Source organism: Manacus vitellinus, unplaced genomic scaffold (assembly GCF_001715985.3).
Source record: "Manacus vitellinus isolate BGI_N305 unplaced genomic scaffold, ASM171598v3 scaffold_8_pilon, whole genome shotgun sequence".
Classification (NCBI taxonomy): Eukaryota; Metazoa; Chordata; class Aves; order Passeriformes; family Pipridae; genus Manacus; species Manacus vitellinus.
In genome coordinates, this window is record NW_021940864.1 from 4,859,930 (window position 1) to 4,878,643 (window position 18,714).

The following is an 18,714-nucleotide window of genomic DNA, read 5'->3' on the forward strand; positions in this document are numbered from 1 at the left end:
CGCTCGCCGTGCTTCCGCTGGAGAGCCTCTTTAAAGGGGAAATCCCTCGTTTCCCAGGCCCAGGGTTGATGGGTTGTTATTTTTGCTTTGAGGCTGATGTGTGCTTGTTTGGAGTGGTGGCGCTGATTTGGCTTGGACAGGGGGAGGTCCCTCCACCGTCTGGAGGTGAAGAGCTGGAAATGTGGAGAGTTTAGTGGTGATGCTGAAAAGGTCCTGCACAGCTCAGTCTCTGGTGAATTCAGTAGCAACTTTCCGTGTAGGCTGTCTTGTTAGCCTCGACTATCGGTGTTCTCTTCTGCATTTCTTCTTGCATTCAAATGGCTTCTTCCTCTGATTTAGAGAACGTTATCTAGCAGTGCTGAGGTCTCAGAACTTCTAAGTGGAACCACTTAATATGTGTGAACTCTGATCTTCGAAGAGGGAAAGCTTGTTTAGTGTTTATTTATGTATTCTTAAAACTGGGTACCCAACCTCTGATGATGGGGTATGATCTTCCAGTGGCTGCAAGCTGGCAGTCTTCTTTTCTCCACGGTGAAATATCTTTCCACATCTCTAGTGAGAGCTATTAAGAGAGACCAGAAATGGATGCATGGGGTAATATGTTTCTCAGCCATGTTTCTCTTTACTTATTTCATTCTTGGTTGACTCAGCAGTAACTTTTCTTCTTGGCTAACTTTTAACCTCCAGGGAGTTTTGTGTTAATTATCTTGCTTGGTATAGGATACAAAATCTTTTTTTTCCATTCCCTTTGAGTCTGGGTTTCTAAAGGAAAATAATAATGGTGCAGAAAACACAAATTTCATCTCATAAACAACTATAGTTGCAATCTGATGTCTGTACAGCGCAGGGTTCATCATATGCAATAATCTTCCTTGGATACATAATTTGAAGCCCTGTGAATTGAAAGTCTTGTGTAGGAGTACTGTAAACATTAGGCTGATGCCAGCTGATACCCTGAAAATTAGCAGGGGTGTGTGTAGAGCTTGAAAGAGCAGTAAATTCAAAATGTAATCTCTTAGGTGTGTTTTTTTTTAAAGACTTTCTGGCTTTACTTTTTTTGATGTCAGTAATCTTGTCTGTTATCTGAACAGATGAAGGCTGCCTTTAAACGGTGTAGCTTTTAGAAGTGGGATAGAAGGAATGAGGATTGTAAACCCCCTTCACAGGAGGAGCTGGGGTGCAGAACAAGGTGGTTACTTTTGATAGGGTAAGAAGTTATATTTACTTCTTTTAGTGTTTAATGTTTGAGCTTATCATTAAGCTTTAATATTTAAGGAAAAGAATTGCAAAATGTTTTCCCATTAATAAGATTGTCCATTACTGTTGAGTCAGAGGATAATATTTGCACTTGCTTAAAGTTATTTATTAATCAGGAATTTCATATCAGTGATATCTACATTGGGCTGAATTACATAACATTGATTTAGTTACAGGTCTTCCAACCACATTTTTCAACTTCTTAAAACTAACCAGCTCCTTTTTAGAACCAAGTTGGAGGAGGGGAAGGTCTTCCTGCCTTTCACAAGAATTAAATCATCAGGTTACCTCTTCTTTGAACTGTTTTTATGTTGGCATACAAAACTGTTGGATTTTGAAGTCTAGCAGAGAATTGCATTTCATTATCCCTATGAAATTATATCTGAATTTTGAAGTGGTTGTTAAAAATCGTAAAAATCAGTGTACATGTCCTTAATAAGAACTTTTGAAAAAATGTTTCCCTTTTGCAAAAAGGACTTAGCCTCCAAAGATTCTGTATTTCACACCTTTGTCTGAGGATCTGCCAGCTTTGTCCTGGTCAGGCTCTAAATTTACAGATGATGGCTGAGGTGCTCCAGGTCAAGAGAAGAAACCGTTGGCTGGAGTGTAGGAAGTACAACAGCAGAGAGGAAATGAAGTTATGTGTGAGGTTATGACATCTAGTGAAAGCTGGAGGACTGGTATTTAGACTATTTATGGAAGAGAAGGAAGAAGCTGTAATTGTGGGAGGCTGGGGAAAGAGCAGTAGTAGACATGGATCTGCTGAAGAACTGTCTTTTGGGTGAGAAAACTGGCCAAGGAGACATTATGGGGATTGAGATCAGACTTGAGCCAAGAGGTGGCAAAGAGGGACTGGAACTGCTTGGGTGAACAAGGGCAGAAAAGACAGGAAATCCTGAAAGAATGGGGGGATAAGGAGAGAATGAAGAATTTGAAATGAAAATATGGGAGTTGCATTTCATGGAGTCATCAGAAACAGGGCTGTGTGTTTGAGTGGGTTAAACTGACTGGGATAAAACAGCTGAAGGAGTGGGAATTCAGAAAGAATAAGACATTAACAGGAAACTGTGACAAGAAACACTAGTTAGAAGGCAGAGGAGCTGGAAGAGCATGTGCCTACAAGCATAGACTAGAATTCTGATAATTTTTCCAACTGACAAGTGTCAGTGAAATAAAATTATAAAACTTACTCTTTTTTCTCCTGCAAATGTTTTACAGCAGAGGAGGTGGCCAGATGTTTCTGTTTTGAAGCAGTTAGGAATATTAGTGGTAGAATCCATATGAGGGAGTTTTGCTGAGTTTTTCGTTTCTTTGACTTGGAGAGCTACACAGGTGTAAAAACTTAACAGCAGCATCTTTGGAAAATGACAGAATGACTGTTGATTAAAAAACCTCACTGAGCTCCATCCTCCAAGAATCTAATCTAACTTTTCCTTGCAGGTTAATTAATGTGTAATGAATGAGTATCTAGTTAAATACTTGCTTTCACCTCAGTTTGTGTGGCTTCACATCTTATTTATAGCAAACAAGTTAGAATGGATGGGGGGAGAGGGACATTTTAAGTTTCTGTGTTCACTGTACAGATGGTGCTAATACATACATTGGTATATATTTTACCTTAGACTTTTAAGGTAGCCTCACTTGATATGTGAGACCTGAGACTAGGAAATTCAGGTTAAAAGTATGTTCTGCTTTGGATATTTATTTTCAGAAGGCAATGACACAATACAGAGCATTTTACAAACAGTTATACAGGACTTTACATTTAAAACCAATTTTCTGTAAATTGTAGTTGTGGGTTTTTTTCCAGCACCAAGGGTAGTACTCACTTGCACCATGTTTTGCTAATATCAAGTAAAAACCTTATGGTGCTGAAAGGGGGATAGAATTTAGTTTTTCAGGTTACTGTGTGATTGCTCTGATACCGTACTTTGTTTTCCTATGGGCCCCTGCAAAAGGCAGTACAAGCCTTGTGCTAAATAGGTGGAAAAGAGAAAATAACTCTGCCCAGACAGGAGCCTAAATTCTGAAGTTTCATAACTTTTGAATGTTTGGCATAATAAATTGGAAAAAAAAGTGTAATGTGACAAAAAAATATAAGTGTTGAAGAGATTGGGAATGTTTAATATTTAGAAATCATCACATCTGTAATATCAGTATAACCACAGGGAAAGTGGCTTAGAGGACTGTTAAATACCATCTAATTTGCATTTCCCCCTCTAGATAAGATGAGCTGCATTATGTAATTTTGGTCAAATATGTGCTCTGCCTGGTGATGGAGGTTGTATATCATAGTTGAGTACTAGTCTAATACATTTGAACAGTTTTCCAGAATATGTATCTTCAGTCTTCACTCTATTTGGAAAACAGACAATTGCTGTTTTCTTGTCACATAACTTTTTCTCTGTTTAAAGTGGAGAGTTGTTTGAAGTTTCCTCTTTCCAACCTAAATGATACAGAAAGAGAGTAGGGGGGGAAATGAAGCCTAATGTTTAGCTGTCATGTGCACTGACTGATTTATTTCCTAGGGATACTTTTTGGAAAATGCCGAGCCGGAGGTATGCTGATGGCGAGGTGGTGATGGGCCGTTGGCCAGGAAGTGTCCTGTACTATGAAGTACAAGTGACCAGTTATGATGATGTTGCTCATCTTTATACTGTCAAGTACAAAGATGGAACTGAACTTGCACTGAAAGAAAGTGATATAAGGGTGAGTACACGTGTATGTAAGTATCACTGCTTCTAGTGGAAGATTACACCAACTTTGTGATGTAGCTAAAAGTACAACTCAGGATTGGATAGTCATTTTACAAGTTTTTATTAACTGTGTCTTCAAGGAATTGGTGTTAAATATTAGCTTTTTCCTATGGGACCTCTCAGGTAGTTAAGTTCTGAAACCCCATCTTTAAAGAGGAGTGATTGTTTGCTTTGTGTTGAAAAAAACAGTGATGTGTTTGGGGAAAAACAAGACTGATGGTTTGGGAACTCTGTAGCATGATTCTTCATGAAAAATCAGTTTGGGGTGCCTTATAAAGGCAGTAATCAGAGGGCTGATGCTAATTTGACGTTTTTCCACCTCTAAAGAGGAAAATTTGAAAACAAATGGAAGCCTGTAGTTAAGGATCACTGTAAATATAAATAGTGTGTGCCCTTTAAGCACATGCTTAAAGCATCTGCAAATAGCTTGTCCTGCTTTAGGTCCTCAAAGGCTCCTTAAGGTATTTTGCTACATTTGTGACATTTAGAAACACTTGAGAAAGGTTCATGGCATATGCATGTGAGCACATTCCTTCCTCTTTACATATCTTTATTATTTCATTTTTATTACTAATAAAGGCCTTTAAAACTCCATATTTCAGTTTTCACTTCAGTTTAAAATATGATAATGCACAAGAGAAAAAAACCCTGTTTGAATGTTCACTGTAGTTGATTTTTGTGGCCTGTTCTGAAACCTGCATGAGTTCAAAGCCGACTTATGTGTCTTTATGTGAACAGTAGTTTCACTTCTGGGTGGCAGTGTGCATGCCCAGTAACTGGCCTTTTACTTTGGAACCAAAATGTTTCAGCCTTGGGGTAATCACTGCTTCAGGACTTTGTAACCTGTTGTTACTTTCTGCTTGCAGGTTAGCAAACTCGAGCTGAGGAAAAGCCTTTTGTTGTCATGAAACATTTGTGCATTATAAAAGTCTCATTCTGGAAATGTTACATGGGAAACAGAGAAATCAAACAATACTTTTGTGGAAAACTGTTTATGAAATTAGTCATCACATCTAATTAAATGAATTAGCTGACTTGGATTTTTTTACTGTTGATTTGATCTGTGTTTCCTTAAACAGATGATGACATCTTGCTGTGTCAAATGCATTAATCAAGCTGAGTAATGGAAATATGGAAATGAGAGCAGTCTCTTAGGGCTTAAGAGACAACTATCAATTCCCTTCCTTATGCAAAGGATTGAGAGGCCTAAGGGCTTGGTGCTCACGTTGGTAGTTTACATCCATATCCTGATTTCTGTAGTTCTGTTAGGGATTGTCAGAAGCAGCTGGACCTGGGACAGGATTGTTTGGGAATTACCAGCCAAATGAGTATGCTGCAGTTGCTCTTTTTTAACAGGCTTTGTACAACATCAGTAAAGGAAATTAGAGACAAATCTACAGAGCTGTATGCCAGGGTCCTTGTTACAAAAAACCCACCTTGTTTCTAACATTGTTCTTTGGAACATAGATAAGATTTTGCTTTCTTCCCCGCTTTCCTTTAGTCTCAGTCATCATTCAAGCACAGGAAGAGCCAGTCTTCTTCAAGTTCTCCCTCCAGAAGAAGCACCAGCAGATCTCGATCCAGGTCTCCTGGTCGGCCGGGGAGAGGGAGACGTCGTTCTACTTCCCAAAGCAGAGAACATAAAGATGACAAAAAGAAAACCATTCAGGAAACCAGCTTAGCTCTACCAGCGGTATTAATTTTGTTTGTTCTTTGTGTGGGGGCTTGCTGGATTTTTTTCTAAATTCAGATTTTTGCTATTTGTGAAAGTTTGGTTTCGTATGTACTGGGTTTGTCATTGTAAAGGCCGGCTGTAGGTGATGTTCCTTGAACAACATAATTAGCTGCAAAAGTGTATCTGAGAACTACCTTTTTTTTGTCTTTGAAAATAGGGTTTCTGGCTTTCAGAGTTTGAGGAAATTCCTGAAATGTAAACTTACGTTATCAAGTTCCATTTGAATTTGCTGTGAAGTTCTCAGAATCCAAACACACACAAATTCTTTTTATCTTTTAATATTAAAGAATTGTTAGTCATGTGCTTCTACTTGTGAAATGGGGCAAAGGAAGGTAGCCTATTTTTAAGATGTTTTGATCAATACATAGCAGGGAGGTATTAGAGTTTTAAATAAAATGAGTTCTATTATCATATACAGTTCATTTACAATAGTAATGAAAAATGTGCAGCTTCTGTGTGAGAACTGTTGCAGAATTCAAGTGTGGAATATTTAAATATGACCCTGCTGATTGATACTATTGCAGAACTGTTTTCATTATGAAAATGTCCTGTAAGGATTTCAAAGTTTATCAAATATCTGATGTTTAACTGAAGTTTATTGTGTTTGTTCTTGACATTTTTGTGAAAATTAGAATGAGTGTTAGAAATGGTTCTGGTAATCTGTAAGTGAAGAATAGTAGAAGTGATGTTTCTCTATTAAGAAACAAACAGCATTTCTTCTGCCTCTTGTCCAAGACACAGTCCCTTGAACTGGAAATCTCTTCTGCTGACCTATTAAAAATAGACAGGTGTTGGTTGGGTTTCAACTAAACTAAACCAGATCAATCTAAACTAAATAGATAGGTTCAATATATTGCTACTACTGAAAGCACTCTTTGGCACAGAAATTGCTGTGGCTTTTGTTTTGCAGTGAGTGCTTTGAGCTGTATGACCCAGTGCATGGCCTGTGGACCATATGCTCATTTTAAGTAGTTTGTAGCCAGCAGCTACACTTTGGTTTTTGTACTTCTTGTACCTTTTAGGACAAAAAGGTTAAAATATCTTTTGGTTTTTTTCTGATGGCTTCTAATTGAGGAGTAGGATGGATCTTTTGGTTGTTGTACAACTGGGATGACCTGGTCCTTTTCAGCCGAGCTTGGGGTGAAATGAAACAGAGCACATGAGTTGTGTCTTCCCAGAGTTGTGTAAGCTAGGCTCATTCAAAGAATTTTTGTAAGGCAATTTATTTCTTCAACGATATTTAATGGAAAAGCAACTCAGTCCTGCAGAGCAGTGCCATATATAGGACACTGAAGTTTTCTCTGCTTGCCACTAGCATTATTGAATAGACATGTATTTTGTATTTGGCAGTTCCTAGTGATGAGTTAAAATAACTTGGAAGCTGTATTCTCTCTTAATTTCACAGTTTATTAAAAAAAAATAACTTCTCCTCTTCCTGTTTGTGAGCTGAAACTATCTGTACTTTGGATATTGAACCCACTTGTTTTCCTGTGGAGAAAACCAGAGCAGTTGCAGTTGACAAAAAAAACTAGACAGCATTCTTAATTATTCATTATACACTCACACTTAATGCAGCTTTTATTTTCAGAAAGCTAAAACTATATTTCTTCTTTGAACCAGAAGCCGAGTGAGAATAACACCAAAAGGTACAACGGTGAACCTGAAAATACAGAAAAAAATGACACATCCTGCATAATCTTGGAGGTATGAACATTGTATTTACTTGTAGTTTTATGTTGCATTCAAACTTAACTATCTCAGAAATTCATAGACAAAGGCACTGCAATAATCAAGCAGAAATAGAATGCAATCTAAAACTTTGAGGTCAAGCAAATTTGCTGTCCAGCAAACTAATTTCAGGGGAGAGGGAGATGAAGTTGGGAAGGGGAAAATACTAGAGCTGCATAACATTCATTTTTCTTGGTTTGTTTTCTTTTTTCCATTGAACCATCTCTGGTAACTTATGTTCATTCTGATGCTTTTACAATGTGAATATTTGACTGTAGAAAGTGTTTTAAATTTAGCCAAATCAGCTCTTTAGTCCCAATTGTTAGTTAATGCATAGGGTTATTGCAGAAGGGAAAGGAGGAGGGTAGGAATGCATGATCTGTACTGGAACTGCTGCTGCTATGTGAATCACAGCATAGGTGATCACAATGACTCTGGTTTTAGCAGTCCCTTCATGTGAATGCATAAACTTAAGTACTGTAAAAAAGTAGAAGACATTGTACACTGGTGTTTTATAGTGAATAATGTCTTCTGAAATATAAAATACTGGAGTAAAATAAGGTAAAATCACTGGGAATCATTTTAGTAACTTGTTTTTATTCATTAACAGCAAAAGTTAAAACCAGATGTGGAAGTAAAGCATTTTGAACAGTACAGCCTGCGTTCAAGGAAAGATGAAAAGAAGAAAGAAGAGATATATTCGGAGAAAAAGATTTTTACGGCATTAAAAACAATTGAGAAAGCACCATCAAAAACAAAGGAGCTGGAGTTTGGGGGAAGAATTGGTGTGTGTGCAAACTGTCTTTTAATATTTGAAAATTAGTACTGCTTTGTGGTTTTTTTTTACTTACTGACCATACTGTCATGTCGAGAACGGTTTTCCCAGTTTTTGGACCCTGGTTTGCAGAATTCAGAGTGGTGTGATAGTGCCTCACTTGATATGATGGCAGTCAAAGAACCATTATTACACTGGTTCTCACGCGAAATATAGTGAAGATCTTGCGCCATCTCTTGCACAGTGAGGTCTAAATATTTCTAAATTAGATTTAAGAAGTTAACTAGCAAAGGTTTTACATTTTTGAAACTTAGGTGCTTTGAAGTTGACAGTATTCTTTTTACAGTTTTTCGACCAGTTTTAAGGGGATGCAGTGAGTGTGATCCTTCAGTAGATGGATGACCTTGTGTGGAAGTGAGAAGAATGTCTCTGTACCATTACGTGACTAGGGATTGCTGCTGTCTTGCTTCAGGAATAGATAGACAACCTTTTCTTTGTTACTGAAGTTACTGAAGTTTTTTTTTCAGTGGGATTGAAACTATATTTTTTAACTTTCTATGTTTATCTTCTAATATTCCATGATGTCTGTTTACAGGGACCTTCATGCTGATGTTTCTCCTTCCTGCTACTGTATTGTACTTGCTGTTGATGTGTAAACAAGATGACCCCAGTCTTTTGAACTTCCCTCCTCTCCCAGCACTTGAAAGTCTTTGGGAGACGAGGGTGTTTGGTGTTTATCTTCTGTGGTTTTTCCTTCAAGCTCTGTTCTACTTGCTGCCAATTGGAAAGGTAGGCTGTTTGGTAGCAGCTGGGGCTTTATGGGCAACAAATCTGTACATTGGGCTGGAGGGTGGGGTGTGTTCTTAATGCAGCAAATTTAAAAGCAAATAATTAGTTTTCCATAATCTGGAATATGGCTACTGCAGATTTCTGTAAGCTTAAAAGACCACAGTTTGTCAAGAATTCGTGCATTTCAGAGTCTTTCAGTAGAAGAGGCAGAAAGCATTATATAGGCATTCAGATCAAAGCATGGATAAAACTTGATAGAATTCTAGAAGAATTTCAGGTATTTGACCTTTAAATTAACAAACTGTTTAATACTCAATTTCTTATGGCTATCCAAAGTTTTAGAATATAATCTTCACTTACAGAAAGCTATAAACCATTCTAGCCATATGTTATATCAGGCAAATGCTCCTTTGCCTTCTTTTGTGATGTTAGGGCTACTAGCAGATTCTGAAGGGACACTAAAGTAGTTTACAATAATTGGAGCAGCTCTGCTTTCTTGAGGCTAGTTAGGAAGAGGTTTATTTTTTTAAAATGTTTTTAATTGAAACTGTTCACCTTTTGATATCCAAAGTACTTTTTTTTAGAACAGTACTCAGATTTGATTGTGTCCAGCTGGTTACCTTGATTTGAATGTCTTTCTGGCAGAGATGTACTTGGTTTTCTCCCCCACCAGCGCTCTCAGAAAGTACTTTGCTGAACACTAGTATTTTACTCTTCCTAGGTTGTAGAAGGCCTGCCTCTTTCAAATGGAAAGAAACTACAGTACCGGATAAATGGTAAGCATGTTGCAGTTGCTTATTCTAGGATTAATTCCATTATGTGATTTGCAGTGCTCAGCACCACAAAATACAAATTATGAAAGATACGTACTATGGTCAAAATGTACATGTTGTAAATCTGTCATGACATAGGGTGAACCTTTTCTTAGAAGAAGATGGTTAGTAATCATCCAGAACTAACTGCCCCAGGAGCGAGACATTATGCTATACAGGGCACCTGATCTGCATTCAGTTGTGACTGGTGACTCCTGTCATATTCCTTGCTAAACAGGGAGTTATCTATCAGGAAGTGTTAGTGATGCTTATGTGACAAAGGCTGTTGTTCAGGAGGAGTGATCTGAAGAGATCTCATCCCTTGTGTCTCAGTCATCTTGGATGTCTCTGATTTACAGACTAATAAGAAGTATGTTGTAATTGATTTAAGATGTTATTCCTGCCTGTCAAAGAAGAGTTCAGAGCCCTTAATTAGAACTGATTTCACTTCCTATGAATAAGGCAAGTTTCTCATCTAGTTCAAGAGTGTGGTTTAGCATACTTCAGCAGTCCTGCTTTTTCTGACCTTAATAGGCAAGTGTACTTTGATGCTTTGAACATACTCCAGACTGCCTATTTGATTTAGTCAGTTCAAGGGCATTGTCTGGTAGTAGTGGAATCCAGATGTTAAATTAAAAAGTTGAGGTTTAACATAATCTTAAGATGGACCATTTTAAAGGCAGAATATGGCCTTTTAAAATCTTGGAAACGAGGAATTACATCCTGCAGAAGTGAGTCATGTTGAGGTTATCTCATACCTTTTATGGGACATGACCAGTGACAGGCAGTGGGCACAAACTGAAATACAGGAGGTTCCATCTGAACATCAGGAGGCACTAAACTAGATGAGCTCTGGAGGTCCCTTCTAACCTCAGCCACTGTGACCCTGTGAAAGGGTTCACAGAAGGTCCTTGCATGAGAGCAGTATAGAATTGCCTACTCATATTAGGGCATCAATCCATTCCACATGGTTTGATACTCTCAAAGGCTACAAAAGTTTTGTGTTCAAGTTTTGAGTTGATAGTTACTTAATAGTTAAGTAACTGCTATCTGTGTCAAGGTATGTATGAAAACTCAAAGATGAAAATATGGTTATCTGAGTTGTCACACTGATAAGATTTTGTAACCTGCTGTTATCAGTTAGTAGTGTCAGTGTCCATTTTTCCACTACAACCTGAAATTAGATCCTGTGTTATAAAAAATGTAGGAGTGCTCAGAGTGTTCCTCCCTCTTGTCCTTTTGAAGAGGAGCACAATAAATTTCAGGGCTTAGAGTCTCCTAGGTAAATTGCTGTGCCCCAGAAGTTTGGACTGAGAGCATGGGATGTGTAAGACATTATTGGAATATGAACAAATCTTGGAAGAAAGGAAAGTGCAGAAAACTTGGACTGGGGAGGTTCTACTAGAAAGGTATTTTTTTTATTTTGACTAATACATCTTTCTTCTACATCCTTTAGGGTTTTATGCTTTTATTTTCACTACTGCAGCTATTGGAATTTTATTGTACTTTCAGTTTGAACTTCATTATTTGTATGATCACTTCATACAGTTTGCAGTGTCAGCTGCAGCTTTTTCTTTGGCATTGAGCATTTATCTGTATGTTCGGTCCCTGAAAGCACCCGAGGAAGAACTAGCACCAAGTGGAAATTCTGGTGAGTTATTAAATGTTTTGGATAACTTCTTTCTGATTGTCTGCTACAGTTTCATTTTTATGAATTAAAGTGTAGGGTTTAGGACTTTGAATAAAATAGTTTGACTTCTGATTTCTACAAATGTAAAGATAATGTTAAAAGTTAACTGGCAAATTTTTATTCTCACTTGGATACTCTAAAATTCTTAAAATTTTAGTTGGATTTTCTATGGAATAATATCTTGGCTGGTCTAGTCCCCTGTGATGAGAGGACAGTTCTTTCCTTTCAGTTTTCAGTATTTTTTGTCTGAGAGGCTTGTGTAGTTTGCTTCATAGTGCCCCTGCCTTTTCTTGAAACAGCTGAGAATTGAAAAAAACCCTGAAAAATGTAAATATTTTATCAGTGGGAAGTCAGGTACAGAACTTAAAATTACATTGTGTTTCTAAACTTTTATTTTACACATGCTTTTAAATCTATTTAACTGAATGGAGTTTTCAAAAAAGATTTTGATTCAGTCATGAGACTGCCTTCCTAGAAAGTATCAATTATATGCATATGTTTTTGTAGGACAAAGGATAGATTGAGAAGTCCATTAGCATTGAAACTGCTTTTATAAATGTCCATAGGGTGACTAAGAAGGGATGTTTATGGACAGAACACTTACTGTATTACAATGAAGTATTCAAATACCCTTAGTTCTGTTAGTGCAGCATGTTATGTGTGTGAAGGGAAATAAATTATCATTTTTTTTTCTTCAAAAAGTGCACTTCTAGTCTCTGCAGGTAGCATAGTAGCATTTGGTAAGTGTTCTGCAAAGTGCTTATTTTTTGCAAACTCAGTCCAGGGTGTCTTGAAGTCCAGGCATTTTGCTTCTTCATCTCTTTTAATGAACAGGTAATCATAGCTAAAGGAATTTTTTCTCCTAGAAAAAAGCAATGAAATAGGAGGGAAAGTAGAATTAATTAATGCCATAAGATCATGTTCATGGAGACTGTGATGTGAGCTTCAGGATGAGGCTGAAAATAAGGAACAGGTGTCAGGGAGAAATAAGCCAATAGAAACTTCTAAAGTGTTTAGTCCTCCTAATAAATAAAATATTTGGGCATCTTAAAATATCAAGTGTATGAATTTTGCTTTGTATTTTGCATATACTCTTCGTTTTTTTTCCAATATAAAGGTTTTTAAAAATTGATAATGAGAGAGTAGGATCTTATTTGTGGTGCTGAGTGTAGTGGCAGATGAAAGTAACAGTATTGGTAACAGAAACTGTGTCTTATCCACAGGGTATTTCATTTATGATTTCTTTATTGGACATGAATTAAACCCTCGTATTGGCAGTTTTGACCTCAAATACTTCTGTGAGTTGCGTCCAGGATTAATTGGCTGGGTGAGTCAGTAATCCTAGTTATTTTATTTGCTTAAATATTACACAGAGATCTTGGGTTTTTTATGTATAGTTGGTGTTAAGGATTTTATATATATTTATAAATGAGGAGGGGGGGAAAGGACTGAAAAACATTTACACATTGCCAGACTTAATGACCATTTTTATTCACTTTAGGGAAATTTCTAGCTTCTTTGCTTTGTGGGAAATGAAAACCCTTCTTTAAATATTCATATATTGAGGTTATATGGCTTCAGAAATGTGGTTACTTGCAAACTGTAGCTTTTTTTTTTTTTTTAAAACTCAAACATTGTTCAAAAATATCTGTGTTAGTGTCCTATAATGTAACTGAAAAGACCACTTGGAACAAGGAAATATTTAAATAAAATATTTTCTGGACTAGGTTGTTATAAACTTGGCAATGCTCTTGGCTGAGATGAAGATACACAATCTAAGTATGCCGTCCCTGTCAATGATACTTGTGAACAGCTTTCAGCTTCTGTATGTGGTGGATGCTCTTTGGAACGAGGTAAATGACAGTCTTGTTAAACTGTGTTAGCATTTCTAAGTACAGTGTCAAATGAAGGAGGCTTTTAAAATTCTAAATTCCTTCCTCCTTGCTTTTAGGAAGCTGTTTTGACTACAATGGATATTACCCATGATGGATTTGGATTCATGCTGGCATTTGGAGATTTGGTGTGGGTTCCATTTGTCTACAGTCTGCAGGCCTTCTATTTAGTGGGTCATCCTACTGTGATTTCTTGGCCGGTTGCTGCCGCAATTACTGTTATGAACTGTAAGTTACAGTAAATGTTATTGTTACTGTTAGTTACAACCTAGTACTGATTTCGTTTGGAGGTGTGAGGTGGAGCTTTAGCTCGGAGGGCAGTGATCATATTTTCTATATTAGAGCTGGTGGAAGCATGTGCCTTGCTACTGTTTAATGTAAAGAATGTATTTATTAAATGAAGGGTAGATGAGACTGAACACCTAACTGTTCTGTTGAGAGGCATCTTTAGGTGGACGCTCTCTGGAGTTAAGTGACTTGAAATGTTTTGAATTTGACTTTGAAACATACCTGTTAATCTGAATGACTGTAAATGACTCAAAAAAGAAGTCAGTGCTTTGTTGGCTGTGCTTTACTTTTTCCCTAGGTTCAGTGTTTGCATCTCCTTCCCTGATGCCCAAGTTACATACACATGTCAAAGGAAAACATCTTTTTTCTAGCCGAGTGCTTTGAGAAAGGATCTTGCTTTGAGAAATGATCTTGGGTCTCCTCTTTAGGCGACCTTAAGTTTGCACCAACATAGCCTTGTAATTTGTCCCTTTTACCTGAATAGTAAACCTAAAAAACCCGCCTGTTTTTTGTAGACATGGCAAAGAATTTAAGCACTTGGAAAAAAAGAAAAGGGGTACAACTTAAGATGTGCAATACTGAGAAATACAACAGCATTTTTTCATCTTCAGTTAATGTTTTTTCTTGGGTTTTTATTTTTTTTTTCTTTTAAGAACGTCATTATTTGAAATATGTTGTGATCATCTTTTCTCAGTACAGCCTTGGTAAAAGCAAATTTAACCTGCTGTGTGAAGATGGTGGGGGAAATTAATTTCAAAATCAGATAGTTCATTGTCTGATTCTTTTATTGCTGTGAACTTGTAAATACTTGGTCAGTTTACAGAGTAGGCACTGTAGCAAAATACTGGGCTGCTAAAAAAGCTGTTATTTTACAAAGTGCAGCACATCACCTTTATGTGAATTTCACACTCAGTGTTACATTAATAAACTATATCAGATACAAATGTAAAAAATAGATGTGAAAATAAAGCTTCTCCAAAATCTTATAAAAGTTAGTAAGCTGTAAGAGCAGTTTTCCGATGGCATTTCTGTCTTGTTAGAATTCTGTGAAGAAAATTCTGGGAGAAAATATCAGTTGCATCTCTGAGGAAAAGGCTGAAGTGATAAGAGTGAGTTCTTTTGTTGAAGCAAAGAGAAGTGGAAAGTACTGAAAATGCAAAATAAATCATATTTCTTTTCAGGTATTGGGTATTACATATTCCGTAGTGCAAATTCTCAGAAAAATAATTTCCGAAGGAATCCCGCAGATCCCAAATTGGCCAGTAAGTACATTTCTTATTCAGTTGCTATACAATGTGTCTTTGTGGTATTTAAATATATATTTCAGTCGTTGTATTGACTACAATACTCTATTCACAGATCTGAAATTTATACCCACTGCAACTGGAAAAGGGCTTCTTGTCACGGGTTGGTGGGGTTTTGTTCGTCACCCTAATTATCTCGGTGATATCATCATGGCTCTAGCATGGTCCCTACCCTGTGGTAAGTTTCTGAAAGTAAAGTGGATTTTATAAAAAATGATTTTATGTTTTGGGATCTGGCTGGATTTGAAATGTAAAGTGATAATTATTTGGGATACTAAACCCTATAACTCACTGAACGGCCAATTTCTGTGTCATAAGTTTAATGCAACGCCTGTTTTCTCTTTCATCTTCCCCTTTCTATCTTGCTGTACATTTGACATACTATAGATTTTACTTGCATTTCTAACACTTTATCATTCAATAACGATGGGACTTGCTTCCTAATTAGTTGTTCCTTAAATTTTTTAGGCTAATGGGTGTGCTATAGTGTTCTCAAATGAAGTTCCCCAAAAGTGGGAGTTTGCTTGTACACCAGGGACTACCACATGTAAGGATGACTAAGCAAAATACATTAAAAAAAAAAAGTCATCAGACACAAAGGAGTGAAATTCTGTCTCAATTTTGGTTAGTGAATACACACTCTTCCTTGCACTGGGAACCCCAGAGCTGGGCACAGCACTCCAGGTGGGATCTCAGGACACCAGAGCAGTGGGGTAGAATCAGCTCTCTCGACCTGCTGGGCACACTTCTCTTGCTGCAGCCCAGAATACTTGGTTTTCTGGGCTGCAGTCACACATTTCTGGGTAATTTTCCAGTTTTTTCCACCTACAAGTCAAATACCGTGGTCTGAGCAAAGCTGGACTCACGTCTACAGCAAAAACAGAGAAAACCTTGTGTGGGGCAGTTCAGTGCTGCAGAGGTTTAACTAGAAAAAATGTGGGTTTGATAAGCTTTGCATGCATTGAGAGTGAAGTTGGTAGATTTTGTGACTTTAAATTTTAAGGATGACTTCTTGTGGATTTGTGGGTCTTTTCCTGTCTGCATGTAAACATGTCACACAACTGTCCTGTTGAGTGTTTGATGCTTTAGGAATATAAGATGCTTCAGTCTTTAACAAGTGTGTGTCACCAGCTTAATACATGTTAATAGCTAACATCTCTGGATTTTTTTTTTTTTTTCTGTGTCTAAATTGAATTTCTCACTTTACTTTACAGGTTTTAACCACATTTTGCCGTATTTCTACGTGATATATTTCATCTGCTTGCTTGTTCATCGAGAAGCTCGTGATGAACATCATTGTAAGCAAAAATATGGCTTGGCATGGGAAAGGTATTGCCAGCGTGTACCATACCGCATATTTCCTTACATCTACTAGAGCACTCCTGGTTCCTGATTGGAAAGTTCCTTCTAAAGTTAGTTTCTTTGCAGATAAAATATACCTCTTACCTTTGCACTTGGTCATTTGTCATTTAGGCTTTTAAGAAAAAAAAAAAAAAAGACCAAACTTTGGAGTGCATCAAAGGTATTTACAAGTAAGCTTAAATACATGAGTTATGTGAACTGACTGGCTGTGACTTCAATTCTTAAAATATTGTGAATTTTAAAAACTCTTGGAGCCCTAATTTTTCAAGCTAAATTTTATCTAGAATTCCGAGTTTACATTTTTTTTTTATTGCGTTTAATTAAGCACTGTGATGTAAAGTATATTATTTTCTTAATACAATAAATGCTGAAATTCCATCCAGTTCATTTTTTGGTGTTACTTGTACCATCTGACTTCAGATGTCCAATTTAGTTGCCTGAATTGGAGGAGCAGCAGGGTGTTTTTGGTCAGTGAGCTGGCAGCAGAGGATTTGACCCACATGAGGGGCCTGCAGCCCAGGGCCTGGAGCTGGCACAGCTCAGCTAGGTGGTTGTTCCCCTCCTGGCTTTTCATTAATTGGATTTTTTTTGGTCAGGGAGGCTCAGGTGACCACTCCTGCCCTGCACCTGCAGGAGGGACTGAGGGATATAGAACTGGGAGAAGGGAAGGGGCACAGCTGTCCCCTCCTCCCGTCCCATTCTTGAGGCAGTTTCAGCACAGACCAAGGGGAACTCTGAAGCTGCTGCCTGGCAGTGCCCCTGGCCCTGGATTTAAACCATGCTTCTGGCTCAGACTCCTGAAAGTAGATGATACAAACACTTGCTTTGGCTGTGGGCAGAGCTGTGGAAGTGAGCAGTGAACCCTCATGCTGCCTCTAGCATTGAACAGGGGGTAGCAAAAGTGTGCAGTGAATGCACATTAGACAGAAAAGGATCAAATGACCACAGTCAGCTTATTCTGATCTTTGTAAATTATGTCTTAATGTACCATAGCGTTTACCAAGTGTGTATAATAAAGCCTCCACGTTTTTTCTGTACAGTGTTTGGGTTTGAAAATGCAACAGCTTTTTTAGAAACAGAAGAAATCAGTAACTAAGCCAATTTCCAGTAATTTTAAAAAAAATGTTCATTGAAAAAAGGTTTTTGTAAATTAATGTTGTAGTTCTTGAAACAATTGAAATGTTCATTTAAATATTTGTATTGACAGATATGCTATGAAAATATAGGAATTGCTCCTCAATCCAAAGTTGTTGTTTTTTTTTTAATTTGGCATTGCTACCTCATATGTAGGTGTTGCCTTTTGTACTGTTGCAGATAGAGAAATAGCTATTTTTTTGCTATTGCTATTTAAAACAACATTTTTTACATGAGCCTGTGGTTAAACTCAACCACTTTCTAATATATTTTTGTATATATTTGACTTTTTGACTAATGTATGTGTTCTGGTCACTAGTTGTGTTCTTTGTCTAACTGGCTGTAAATGAGATGCCCTTCTGGTAATTTACTTCATAAGTAGAATAATTTTACTGAAATACTCTTACATTAATTAAGTAGCTTCTATTCTATTGTCACAAGTAAGAGCTTTTCACATACTTCGCACGTGAGGTTTATAGCACAAATTGCCCTAAAAAGCATATTAGAATATTAAATATGGTGCAGGTTCCTCTGCACTTGCTTGCAGGATTGTTCCGAATAAATTGGAATGTTATTTATCAGTTTTTTTTTTTTAATTCTTCTAAAATATTGATGTAATTGAAATCTAGCATGTGATTTCTTTTAAAAATGAAATAACCCTCTATTTTGTACATGGGCATTTTTTAAAGATAATTGTACAATTGAACTGTATATAATGTAGCTTGATTGTTGGTGTTGTAAGGAAAATGTTTTAAGACAAGTACTTTGCTTGCTGGCAGCAAATAGCAGTGCCTGTAACTACTCTAAAGAATTTACTCCTGTGAAGTAGCAGATTAAACTGGGATGCTTTTTTCAATCATTTCTGAATGAATTTATGGGAAATAGAGAAATCATTAAATGGCACTGGTTTGCAGGTGGTGTTTTAAAATGTACTGAAGCAAGTGGGGGCAGTTCAACTTCTCAGTCTTTAAACTCAGAGATGCTCCTGCTGTCCCAGTTTTATCTGTTGCCATGCAAGTTGTTTAAAATGCCATTTGGAGCCCTTGTCTTTCAGAAATGGATCATGACCAATGACAACTTCAGTTTATTTACATGTTGAATTTTATGTGAATTTGATTTTGAAGTAACTGGTTTTAATACAAACAAGCCTTTGAACTAAAATAAAGGTTTTGCTTAAAATTAAGTAGTGTTT

At 37.1% G+C, this 18,714-nt stretch overlaps 1 protein-coding gene across 3 annotated transcripts; it reads left to right on the plus strand.

Annotated features, from left to right (window-relative positions):
- LBR (lamin B receptor) lies at window positions 1–17,628 on the plus strand. 3 transcript variants are annotated; one of them, XM_018085032.2, is made up of 15 exons: window positions 1–210; window positions 1,092–1,207; window positions 3,786–3,966; window positions 5,515–5,706; window positions 7,369–7,452; window positions 8,087–8,261; window positions 8,847–9,040; window positions 9,762–9,816; window positions 11,309–11,503; window positions 12,766–12,869; window positions 13,270–13,395; window positions 13,494–13,662; window positions 14,904–14,984; window positions 15,082–15,204; window positions 16,241–17,628. In XM_018085032.2, the coding sequence occupies exons 3-15, from the start codon at window positions 3,802–3,804 to the stop codon at window positions 16,399–16,401; spliced, it is 1,824 nt and encodes a 607-aa protein (XP_017940521.1). In that variant the 5' UTR covers window positions 1–210; window positions 1,092–1,207; window positions 3,786–3,801; the 3' UTR covers window positions 16,402–17,628. The 3 variants fall into 3 exon arrangements, with proteins under 3 accessions (XP_017940521.1, XP_017940523.1, XP_017940520.1); XM_018085034.2 differs by lacking the exons at window positions 1–210; window positions 1,092–1,207 and adding an exon at window positions 1,614–2,697; XM_018085031.2 differs by lacking the exons at window positions 1–210; window positions 1,092–1,207 and having other exon boundaries at window positions 7,372–7,452.
- Window positions 17,629–18,714: the final 1,086 nt, after the last annotated feature.